At 33.5% G+C, this 12,537-nt stretch overlaps 1 protein-coding gene across 2 annotated transcripts in view; it reads left to right on the top strand.

Annotated features, from left to right (window-relative positions):
- BEND5 (BEN domain containing 5) overlaps nucleotides 1-12,537 on the top strand; it is a 931,317-nt gene that overhangs the window by 17,616 nt on the left and 901,164 nt on the right. For both annotated transcript variants that reach the window (XM_084527421.1, XM_084527420.1), the window contains one exon: nucleotides 693-815. In XM_084527421.1, coding sequence (XP_084383547.1) covers nucleotides 693-815 — 123 coding nt within the window. The remainder of the gene's footprint in view (nucleotides 1-692; nucleotides 816-12,537) is intronic.

Genomic DNA, 12,537 nt, shown 5'->3' with positions numbered 1-12,537 from the left:
GAACAAGGTTTTCAATATATACACTAATGATGTATTTTGACAAAAATCATGCAGTAGTATTGAAAATTTGTCCTCATTTAATTATGAAATAAAAAAACAATTTAATTTTTTTCTCTAAGTTCATTTTCTGAGCTTTGTTTGCTGAGCAAGCAAGGCTTGCATCGTCACATCTCTGTAAATGTATGTCTCTCCCTTCTAATAACTTTAAATTTTCAATTATGAGTGGGACTTAACAGTTTCAGAGGTTCTTAGTTCATATAAGATGCATGAAAATGGGCAAAATGATAGAGGAAAATGATTCTCTTAGAAAACATAGCGAGGAAGATGCTGCTGTAGGAGTTCAATTCTAGAGAATCCATGCAAAATATCAGAGAGCTCTCCATGTCAGAGTTCCAGTCAAAAGAATTAGATTCAAATGCAGATCAGGCTTCATTGCATGAGTGTTCAACTGCCAGACATGCAAGAGCAAGAAACCAGGCTGTGTGATTTGTTAGAGAAGCTTTAATATATGAGGCCATTCTTTTATGCAAATTCTTAAGCAAATCTTAACAAGAAATTTCATTTACTGGTGTATATTTTAAATTGTGCAAATTCTGTGTTATTTGGAAAAGCATGGGGAGAATATCCTTCAATGGTTTTTTATTGTTTTTCTTTTTCATTCTTATGCTTTATTTCTGCTTTTACTGCAACAGGTAGTGACATAGGAGGTGATGATATCATAGCAGGGAACGTGAGCAAGTACACTGTTCTCCCAGCTGGTTATTGTGGACAGCCTAAAAAAGGACATCTTATATTTGATGCCTGTTTTGAAAGTGGTAAGCATTTTCAGCATTACTTTATGTAACAGCTGCCAATATATTAATGCTTATTACTGTATTGCTAATTTTTATATATAAAAAAATATGTCTTAATGCTAAAGGTTTGTATTAAATACTGTTTTACGCGCTGATTCACTTCAGAGTATGACATAAAATCAGACTGCTCAAATGTTTTAAAAAAAAAAAAAAAAAAAAGAAAAGGGTATGTGAAGTTTGTCATTACCTGTAATGTGCTTTTTATCAGGTACATCTCTCTTACCCCATGTAGATAAATTAATGGGTTTTATTCTATTATTATATGTATTATTATCATATACAGTGCTTATTGTTAACTAGTCAAAGATGTAGGATATAAAAATGTTATTTTATACTGTAATTTTCCAGGTTAACTCCCTCAACAAAGTTTCAAAGCATTGTCTATCCTTGCATAGCTGGAAGACTTTAAAAATGTGTACTTAGTGTCTTTAAATATGGTTCTTATTTGTGTTTCTTGTGGCCAAATTGTATGCTGCTGAGATTATTGGAAGTTCTGCCTCTGATGTCAATAGGAGCAGAATTAGTTTTTGGGAAACTACATCAAATTGAAAGAGAAACTATTTTTTTTTGCAAGTGTTATAGTTAGTATATTAATTTGAAGAATATTTTAAATCATGTATGTTTATATGCATGTGGGAGGTATGTAGTTAAATATATATATATATATATGTAAGTATGTGGCTGCATTTTGTGTTACATATATGTTTGTCTCCAGATTGTTAGCTTGCATCTATTATTATTGGCTTACAGACCTGCAGAGCACTGTTAAACACCATATGTACAAAAGGCATTTGGCAGGAAAAACTAGTTTCCAGCGTGGTTTATATGAGAGGTGCTGGTAATGCCAAAACTGCTACAGTGTCGTGTAAAATGATTTTCTTATAAAGAGTTATATCCCTAAGGGGTAGAATAGTGGCTGACAGTTCCTGGAAAAATATTAGATTAAGTTATTTAAATCCTCCGATAGCATTGTGTAAAAGGTGTAAATGATGCAGTTGTGTAGTAAAGAGTATTTTATTTTTAGAGTGTATATCTGAAAGTTCAGACAATACTTACATATTAAAAAAAAATACTTTGGATGCTATTCATAATGATTATGAATTTATGATTTTTTGCATTAGAAAACGATTTATGAAATTAATCAGTGGGCCAAGCTGAGAAATTTACTTTATTCTGTTAAGCTGCCATGCAATGAAAAGGATCAATTGCAGCTATCAAATGATTTGTGAAGCAATGTGAATCATTCCATTATGGTTTAATTCCAATTTTTAAGCAACAGAATTAATTATATTTTTAAATTAAAATACTTCTGTAGTTCAAAAGTAATGCTCATACTTTGACAAGTACAGCATGTGATAGAGACAGGTGCTATATGAAATACTTAGTTTATTTACACAGTAGCGTGATGAGTCTCTGATGTTGCTTTGCATATTCAGACACCTCCAAAATACAAATATGAATAAAATTAATAACTTCATTTATTTTCTCATAATGACAACGTATTAGCAAGAACAATAATAATGTGTATACTTCATTTGTAAATTCACTTTAACTATTGTTTATGTCAGCCAAGTAATGCTTACAGTACCTTAATGGGTCAAAGCAAATTAACTGATTATTGGATATTTTATCAAATTGTTAATAACTCTGTAATCTATCTCTTCCTATCTTCCAAACAGTAGAATAAGACACTTATACAAAAATGTATTGATACGCTTTGAGTACCACCTTAAAATTGGCAAATAGCTATACATGATATACCCTATTGGATTTGCCTTTTTCATAGAACATGTTTTTTTTAATAGTTGACATCAATTCTGTAATAATTCCAAGTTACTGTTATCTTATAGACCTAAATATACTTGAAGGAAATACCTGAAGATAGAGTTGTGCTTCATCCATTATGATGATGATATTATTAAACATGTCTGAAATCCGAGATCCCTCATACTTAAGAGGTGTTACAGGTTTTTTACAGTTAAATTTTTGTAAGGATTTATTTAATATGTATAAATAAATGCAATACAATTAAAAACAATAGTTATAACACATGATGATTGTAGCTCTCTATCTAATGTAATGTTAACAGAACTTGTCATTGTTTTATATAACGCTTTCACTGGAAGTGATCCTGATCCTGATGAAACTATGATAGAGTGGAGCAAAACTGCCTGGACAGTGGTACTCGGGGAGTATTTGTTGATGGTCTGTTTTCAGGATAGAAGTTCTGTTAAATGTGATTCCACAAGTGACTTTCCCGTCTTTGGCTGCATTCCATGTTTTCTTGAAATATCTAGTTGATAGAACTGAAGGCTCCCTTCCAGACCAATTTTTCAGCAACTCTTTTATTTTGTCTTGCAGAAAGGGAAGTACCTACCTTTTTGGAACAGATAAAGAATATTAAACTTGCAGAAAACAGGAAAAAAAGCATATAGATGAAGTGCTATGAATGCTTTATTTTTGTAATGGCTATCATTGTTCTATTAAGTAGTGTTGAGGAGTATGAATTTGGGATGGAGGTGTGTTTTTATGTAATCTGATATGTCTGATATGAATGTCCATTTTGCTGTTTAGAGGGGCCTATTTTTTTTTTTTTTATTTTATCATTAAAAAAAAAAAAAAACAAAAACAAAATAGACATGGAGATTTCTTTTTAGTCCACCGTCCTGTTGAAAAGCAAAACATACTACTTTTGCTATTCCTGAGAGATACTTATTTTCCTTCCTCATAGAGACTTTCAGTGAGGAAAGTTTCAATGAGAAAGCAGTAATCCATTCTAATGCTGTAGTTTGCTCATTATATGAAACTTTTTCTTTCAGTGTAGAAATGTTCTTACCAAAAATGCATTATTTTCCAGTACTGTAGGTATTGACAGCAGATTGGTCCTTTCTTCTTTGACTTAGTGAAAAGCTATAATATCTTGCCTTGACCTTTCCCTCTTCACGTTAAATAACTGCTATTTTTTTCAATTGTTCCTCAGTGGTTGTATTTCCCAAATTTCCTATCATTCTTTATTTCCTCTGGACTGTGTCCAGCTGTTCCATGCCTTTCTTGACATGCAGTGATCCTAGGCAAACATGATACTCAGATATGCTGGTGCCAGTACTATGTATCGTATATTACATGATATGCCTTGCAATCTATTTACTTCTGCTATGTGACACAGTCCAATCTTTTTCACAATAGCATAACACTGTTGACTTCTTTTGAATTTGTGATCCCTTATGTTCTCCAGATTCTCTTCAGAAGAGCCAGCTAACCAGTTTGTAGCTTGCACCTAACTTACTCTTAATTAATTTAACTAGTGAAAGAATGTTTGCGGTAAAATAAATACTGTCATTGTAAATGAAGAATGGTGGTTGAATCCTTTATCTTAAAATAACAGATGGAGGAGTAAAGGAGAGAGAGAGTAATTGACTTGCAAGTATAGTTCAAGCTAATGTTCTAACAACTGGAATCTTTCTTGTTGTCTTTATTAATATTTAAGAATATATGAGGCCAATAGAAACTTTTCTTATACACTTATCAATGGCATAAAAGTAAGTGCTGAAAACTGAGACTTCTTGTATACCACAATGTAATTTTTGGATGCCAGTTTTCACAAGAAATATGAGTTACCTTCAGGGGAGAATGGAAGCATGGTCATCTCTGCATAGTATCAATTTGAAGGGAATAAATGTCACATTTGAAATGTGTAAATTTGTGTCAGTTATAATTCTTTTTCTTATTATTCATTAAAACATTAAATTTTCAACGTAGTATTGGTTTAGCAGCAATGCAGCGCTCTACAAATGTTTTTCTGACATCCTATCTCCTCTGGCAAAACTGGGAATTTTGCAAAATATAGTGCTTCTAGGAAATGGATGTATTCACTCCTGCTATATGAAGAAATACTTCCTCAGTGTGTCAGGCCCAAACTTTCATGGTGATTCAAGGTGAATTTGTATTTCAGACATTAGAAGTTTTGTGGATCTAAATGACTTTTAGTTTAGCTAGTTGCCTGTACTATCTTGTATTGTTGTGGTGCATGTATTTCTGATGGTATCAATTTAGTCAGCAGCATCTTTGGTGTTGTGGTGACTATTTGCTTTTATTTGCTTAATCATTTTTGGAGACAATACCTCCAGAGCTGGAAAACTTTTTTTTTTTTTTTTTTTTCTGTGTACTTACGTAACTGCTTTGCTTTCCTTTGCAGGAGGTCATACCATTTACTAATTTTAAGTGATAGACATGAAACCTTTCAAACGTGTTTTGCAGAGCGAGCAAAGAAAACGTGAAGCAAATATCTTTAAAGAGAAACCGGTATTTTTATGGTGCTGATGCCAGTTCAACCTTTCATGAAGAGCACCAGTCTCATCTTCTGGCTCTACAAAAGGGAGGATTTTCATAGTGATCCCAAAGCATGGCAACTTCAAGGGTTTGACCATAGCTTATGCAGGCTGCAGAAGTGTCTTTTATGTCAGGAGACAGAGAAAAGGAAGGACTCATAGCTGACAGTGACATAACTACTTTCTTCTAAGCCCCCAAACATGATGAAATAGGCCAGAGTACGAGTTGTAAGGTACTAGAAACACAATTGCAGCTATCCTGGAGCTCTGAAATGGACCACAAAACCTGAGAAGCTCATGGTCATTGGGGATCTTTTTTTTTTTTTTTGGTCAGAAGACTAAAATCTATAGACTGTAGATTCTCTGAGTGTTCAAACAGTTTGAGTTCCTTGCACAATCATCTCATAAATCAGAAGAAACCTCAAGCATGCTGGATTCTTGGAGTACTCTAGAGGGTGCCACCAGACTACATGGATGACATGTTCTTTAAAGTGCCTTGGTCTGACTAGAGTCTGTCAACCCCTGTTCTAGGAGGGTACAAAGCATGGCACACACTGTCATGCATTCAGGCTGTGTTACTACTGCTACAGAAGTATACCTTCAAAAAGTCCGTAAGAGATGCCAGCCACTCAGCACCCATCTTGTTCACTGCACTGGTACTTTGATAGGACCAAATTTCCTCTGAGTTGAAAATACATTTATACTTGCAGAGGCTTGCAGACATTTCTTTCACACGGTGCAAAGACGGTGTTTACAGGGTGTTGTTGCCTTTTCATCTCAGTCATTGAGTGCTTTCAAGATGGGCTTAAGATGGATATACCTTTTGCTTCCCCTGGCTCTTGACTTAAAGAACTGGCATATGGAAGAACATTGATGCTTCCAGCTGTGGCTTAACTGAAGAACAAAGCAAGAATTCAAATATTGTTCGTTTTGTTTGGTATCATCTAGATTGTCAGTCACCTTGGGAGTGTTGGTTAGTAATTCCGGCCTGTGCATACTTCTGGATCAATCCCACCACCTTCTGTTTTGCATGGCAGGATGTCATAGGGAACATGGGAGGAAGCTGGAGTTAGGTGGTAGACTGTTACATGTTAAGTTGCAAGGATGGTTTTTGTGACAGAAGAAAGAACAGAAAATAAAACCCTAAAAACCCAAGTCTGACAGTTTCTGCAGCTTGTGGCTCAAATTACTTGTTTTATAATTTCATTTGAGGATTGAAGGAATAAGGTTGGCTCAGAGAGGTTCTTAAATCTCAGTGTTCATACTGTTAAATACAGGGGCTTTTTATAAGGTTTTGAAAATACATATTTTGGCTTGTTAGTCAAATATAATGCTGTTTAAATGTTAAAAATACTGTGTTTCTTGAAATTAGAAATGAAGCTGCCGTCTGCTTTTATTCTCATTTCAACCAGAAAGTGGAACTCCGCCAAGAGTCATTAAATCTTCTATCCTTTGGATGAATTCTTATTTTTTTTTATGAAAAAAATGTTATGATTGGGTAATTTGTGTATTGTGGTTTATGTTCAAAAGGTTGTAATTAAAGTTTTGTAAAATTTTAGATTTGACCTCAATTACTGTAAACCTCATATTATTATGTTGATTGATACACAACCACCTTGCAGTGAAAATGTTTGACAAACATTGGTTTGGCTTTTCCTATAGTATATTTATCAAAAATTTCATATCAGAAGCCCAATAAAAAGAATTCAGTGCTGATGGATTGCAAATGATTTTAATCAGCTGGAAAAAGTTAAGATCTACAATCTATTAAGATATCTCATGTGACTGAGAAGTACTCTTGTATCATTTTTGTTAAGGTTTTAAATATCTTCCTATATTTCAAAAATAGGGTAATGTACTTATAAAACACTTTACACAACACTCAAACTTGCAGTAAGTGATTGTAATTCCGCTGATCTCTTTGTAAGCGCTTACAGGCATGAAATAGGCCGTTGAGCTTTACCATGAGAGATATCTTTTGAACAAAAGCAAAGATAGTATAGGATGAACTGCCCTTTGGGGATGCCCGTGTCCCAGTTGCTAAGACCTAACATGTAACTTTAGACAGCTAAAATTAGATGAGATTAATCTTACTTGTGATTACTAAAATATTGTAAAATTTGAGTTCAGGCATTTATGAAGTGGGTATTTTTGTTTGTACAAAATTTAAAAATGAAGAATACAGATGTGATGCTGTTAACGTAATGTTCAACAACAACAAAAAAGTGAAATTGACCCTACAAAATAGTTAAGTTTTAGCCATCTAATGTAGTATTGTAATATGCTTCCAAAATTGTGAATGCAAGCTGATCCTGAGTGTGTGTACATTTAGGTGAACAAAAATAACCTTCTTCATCTTATTTCACTGGCACTACTATAATATCATAGAACTGGAATAAAGCAATACAAGCAAGGGTAATAATGGTAAAGTAATAGAAATAAAGAGTGGGGAAAAAAAACACAAATATTTAAAGTTACTTTCTTCTATTGTATCTAAACACAGTAGAATAAATTTTTTTTTTTGGAGCAAAAAACTAATTTTTGTTACAAATTTCCTGGTAGGCGGTGTTTAGCCAGAATCACTAAGTCATGTAGACTGTTTTGGCTTTCACTTCTACGTGAATACTCACATGCAATGTAGAAACAGAAGAAATGAGTATTGATATAATCAATAATGAGGTCTGTTTTCAGTCTATTTTTGTGGCATCAAGGTATGTCTGATTAATGAAACATTTTCATTATTTTCTTATATGTTGGCAGTTATTTATGCTCTATTTCACGTAAAGGTATTAAGTAGTTATTGCTACCACTAGGGATAATTTTACAAATGCTTTCCTTTTGTGAAAATGTCTGTTCCCAGTTCAGAGCAGTATTATTCTCTTGTAGTATCAATACTTGTGGACTACTGCAGGTTAGAAATCACAAAAAAAATTAAGAACAAAAGATTGATTTTTTTTTTTTTTTTAATGATGACCCTAGGCATAGATTAATGGATGTAGCATGCACAAAGTGATATCAGTTAACATATATGACATTACTCAGATGTCTCAAACTCCGGAAAAAGCATGTGAATGATTTATGGAATTGATATTAATCTCTTTCCAGTAAATGCATTACTAAAGTTACATGGGAAATTGATGTTACTACTGTAATGCCAAATTAATTTATTTCTTGCTAGGTCAGCATTTCAAATAGAACTAAATGTTAACCTTTTAAATATCTAAACAGAATATAGCATGGAAGACAATTTTACAAATGGGGCAGTGCTTAGTGTTGGTGTGATATCAGCTAACAAATACAACATTAATCAAGTATCTTAACTTGTGGGAAATGAATATTAATGACTTACAGAGCTAATGACAATGTGATAAGAATTAGTATAATAGCATCAGTACAAAATTAGTGTATTAATTGTAGTTGGTGTACTGATTGTCATTTTCACAGTCAGTTTATCTTCTGATGTTCATGTTACCTTCTTTTTCAAGACCTAGCCTTTCCATCCTCCCTCTTTCCATGTTTGTACCCCTCAGCAAGCATAAGCACAGATTTGCTGTTTGGCTGACCTAAAGAAGGAGCAGAATAAGCAACTGGAAATAGAAGCAGTCTTAAATGGGATAATTTTAAGTTCAGAGCAGATTTGCACTAGCCCATGTATGAGGAACAACCAAGTGAAATAGAACTCCTTGGTCTGGAAAAGAGACAATTGATGAAGAATGTCTCGGAGATCTGTAAAATCATAATTCTCCGTCAAAATTACAATGAATAGGGAACAGTGTTTCCCTCTTTTCTCTATAGAAAAACTAAGGACTAGCAGATGAAACTAGCAGTTGACAAGCTGAAAGAAAACAAAGGGAAATGGTTCCTCACATTTTGTTTAATTAAGCTGTAGAGCTTCCTGTTGTATGTTGTGGATGCTAAAAGTTTATATGTGTCAAAAACAGCTGACAAGACCAGGAAAGAAAAAATCAGTTGAGAGCTACTATACACTGACAACATTTCTGGCTTAGAAGTTTCATAAACTGCATGTTGTAAATTGAGGGACTGTTCTGGGGAGGTATCTAAATGATTGCTTTGTTCCATGGCCTTCTCTGGGGATCCATTTCTGGCACGGCTGCTGGGCTAGACCTTGATCTGACCTGGTACGTCTGGTTAAATGCTTAATATTTATTTAGTTTGTACTTAGTAATCTTTTACATTTTAGTGTTTTCTAAAAATAGATTACAGGTTATATTTACAACATCATGCAAAGCTGTAATTTGGTCAGATAATAGGAAGGAAAATCTTACAGTTAATTTTTCCATTCAAAATAATTTTCTTCTGAAGGTAGTAGTTGAAGATGCTATTCTAACTTTAACAATAGATGTCCACAATCACACCTGATGCAGATCCTTTGTTAAGATCTATTTCTATACATTCTTGGTATTTATTTACATTTCCATCACTTTCATTTTTTTGGTGGGATTTTTCTAAACTTGCTCTTTGTCAGAGAATGAATAATAATAATAATAAAAATATTTCATACAAAGGTGATTAAGTTATTTTTGAGAATAAGCAGAATGATTTTCACATATACTAGGTTTTGAGATAAATTTTCCAGTTTCCATTTTTCTGGCTCTGTTCAAATTTTTCCATCTGGAAAAATGATAGTGGGAAATATAAGAAAGAATAGCAATGTCCCTGCCAGTATGAAGGAACATTACATTACACTGAACAAATATACTTATCTGAATGTACAATCACTGAAATAAATGCAGCTGTGTTTATTTCAGCATAATCAGATATATTTGAATATAAAATCATTGACATAAATGCAGCTGTGTTTATTTCAAACTGCACATGTTAATATGAACATGAATGTGACAACGGTTAATCACTTGTGAATGTATAGAGGTAGGTATATATAGTGGCACAATAGAGGCCTGTGTCTGTTGAAAGTAGCAGAAAAAAAATCCAGCTGAGTTTGTGATTTACCTAAGGATATTTATAACAGCATTGGAAGTCAGTGATTAGGAGAAGCAAAATTCCCCTGTAAAATCTGAATAAACCTATAGTTAATCTATAGAGAAACAGGTGACCTATTCTTTAGTTACTTACTAAGGAAATAATTGCTTTGAATAATTGCTTCTTAAAATAGAAAATCATGTTAATTTTCAGCAATTTTTGGGTCCAGGTCAATCACTTCTGATGGGTGTAATTGGTAGCATTGAAGATACTATCTTAGGTTTTTCTCCGATTTTGAGCGTTGAGAAGAGCTGCCAGCCACTCTTCAGAATTTCATGGTACTTGCTGGGTACTCACATCTAGGGAAAATCCAGTGAAGAGCAGAGCCAGTGGGAAAATTTTAGGATCATTTATTTTGTTAGGTATGCTTCTCCTTCCTGTTTCTCCACAGTAGTTCTGTGCCTTCCATGTCCTGTTTATATCCTTATCCCTGTCTTTTTGAATTAGAGCTGTCCAGAATTAGAAGAAATTTGTAAGTGTTCTTTACTCTGCTTATGCAGACAGTGCTCTGTAGATAGATCAGAAAGAATGGCTGTACTCAGAATAGAATGTCAAGTGGCACCAGAACAGTAAATATTTTGGACCTAAGAGGTGGTGGAAAGGCTTTATTTCCTCCTTGGAGAAGGCTGAAATAGTCTGCTTGACTAAATAGCTGTATTTTGTTCAGTTTAATAACCTGCATTATTATTTCTCTTTTGGAGAAGACAGCAGCACAAAAGACTTGGTTCTTGACTGCCTTGCACCTTCTGCAGTGAATTTCAGCTTTGTGAAATGAGAGCAAAATGGTTGAGAAATGTTGAGCACTTTGCCTCAGTTTCATATGAACCAAATAATGAATGAAATTTAGGAAATTTCACATCCTGTATTATGTCTACTAAAATTTGGTGATGTTATAAAGAATAAGGAAAGAGGCTGAAGCAGTGAAAATAAAGGATGAATTGAGACATCTGCATCAGGTCCTGCACTCAAAGGCTGCATTGGCACAGCAGTGTGGTGCTGCCATTGCTCTGCTCTGAGCAGAGGGGTGGGACTAGGTCATCTCCAGAGATCACTTTGAAGTCATTTAGAAGATAACCATTTTATTCACCCTGAAATTAGAATATACTTCAGATAGGTTCTTTTTGTTCCTTTTTTTTTTTTTTTTTTTTTTTTTTTTTTCCCCATCCCTTTTAATTGTTTATAAATTCTCAGCTACCTACTGTTCCAAAGTTAACAATCCAAATTAAGATCTTTGCTTGCTTGAGCTACCACTGTAATGCATGAAGAGGCAAAACTCTCTGAAATGCATCATGGTCTGTTATACTGGCTGAAAAACATACTTCAGAAGAGGTGCTTCTACATCAACTATAAATTTTTATTTTCTGAGTGATACTATTTGATTTTTAGGAGAAAATATTTTGCTCAGCTTAACAGTACTTTGGAAACATTTTGAATACATGTAGAGCTTTGTTTTTTATTGATTCTGTTTTGTAACCTAATTGCCTTCTAGGTCTGGCCTTTAGCATGCTAATTTTGATTTAGTGTTTGTATTTCTGAAAACAAACTGGGAACAAACCATATATTATCACTGTGTGTTCTTTAGACAGCTACTGGGATTCCAGATCTGCTGCCGTAATATAATGTGAAGGTAAATTACCATAATGCATTAAGGGGCTATTATTATATTCTAACAATTTGTGGTAAAATCACATCTCTGTTTTTCTCATCTGAATCCGTAAGATAACTTTTTGTTCATAAGAACTATGATTTAATCTCTTCTAAAAAAAAAAAAAAATGTTTATTGGTGCTACTGTACTATATTATAAATAATTCATTATTAGTAGCCTTTTCAAAGATGGTAAATGAAAGTCAAATTTCTGATGTGAAAAATTTTAATCTTTTTTTTCGTGAATGCAGTATAAAAATACATAGAGCTAAGGAGTGATACATCTAGATTTTTTTCTTTTGTTTCACTATTATGATAGCTTAAGAAATTATGTTTACAGTGACTTTTGAAATGATTGACTAATAGGTTTTGGAGATTTATATCCCTTTTCTGTCTTTTTTTTTTTCGTTCCATTTATTTATTTAATTATATTAAAGTTCATTTATACAAAGCCTTTCATATATCTTTCATGTTGTTGTGAAGTTGTATGGTGACATTCTTTAATGTTGATCATATAAATGTATATATACCTGCACTGAGCTGACTGCCGCTTGTGTAGACATTCACATTAGGTATGTAGTAATGGTAGCGTTGCCCAAAATGTGTTTATACTGGATAAATACTGAGACAGTTAGCCTACACTGAGTTTTGTGCTGCTATAGGTACATTGTTGTCAGAATACCTGAGCTAGTCAATGTGACATATAATG

The sequence above is a fragment of the Aythya ferina genome (genome assembly GCF_964211825.1).
Source record: "Aythya ferina genome assembly, chromosome: 8".
Lineage (NCBI taxonomy): Eukaryota > Metazoa > Chordata > Aves > Anseriformes > Anatidae > Aythya > Aythya ferina.
This window is presented reverse-complemented; position numbering and strand designations above follow the sequence as displayed.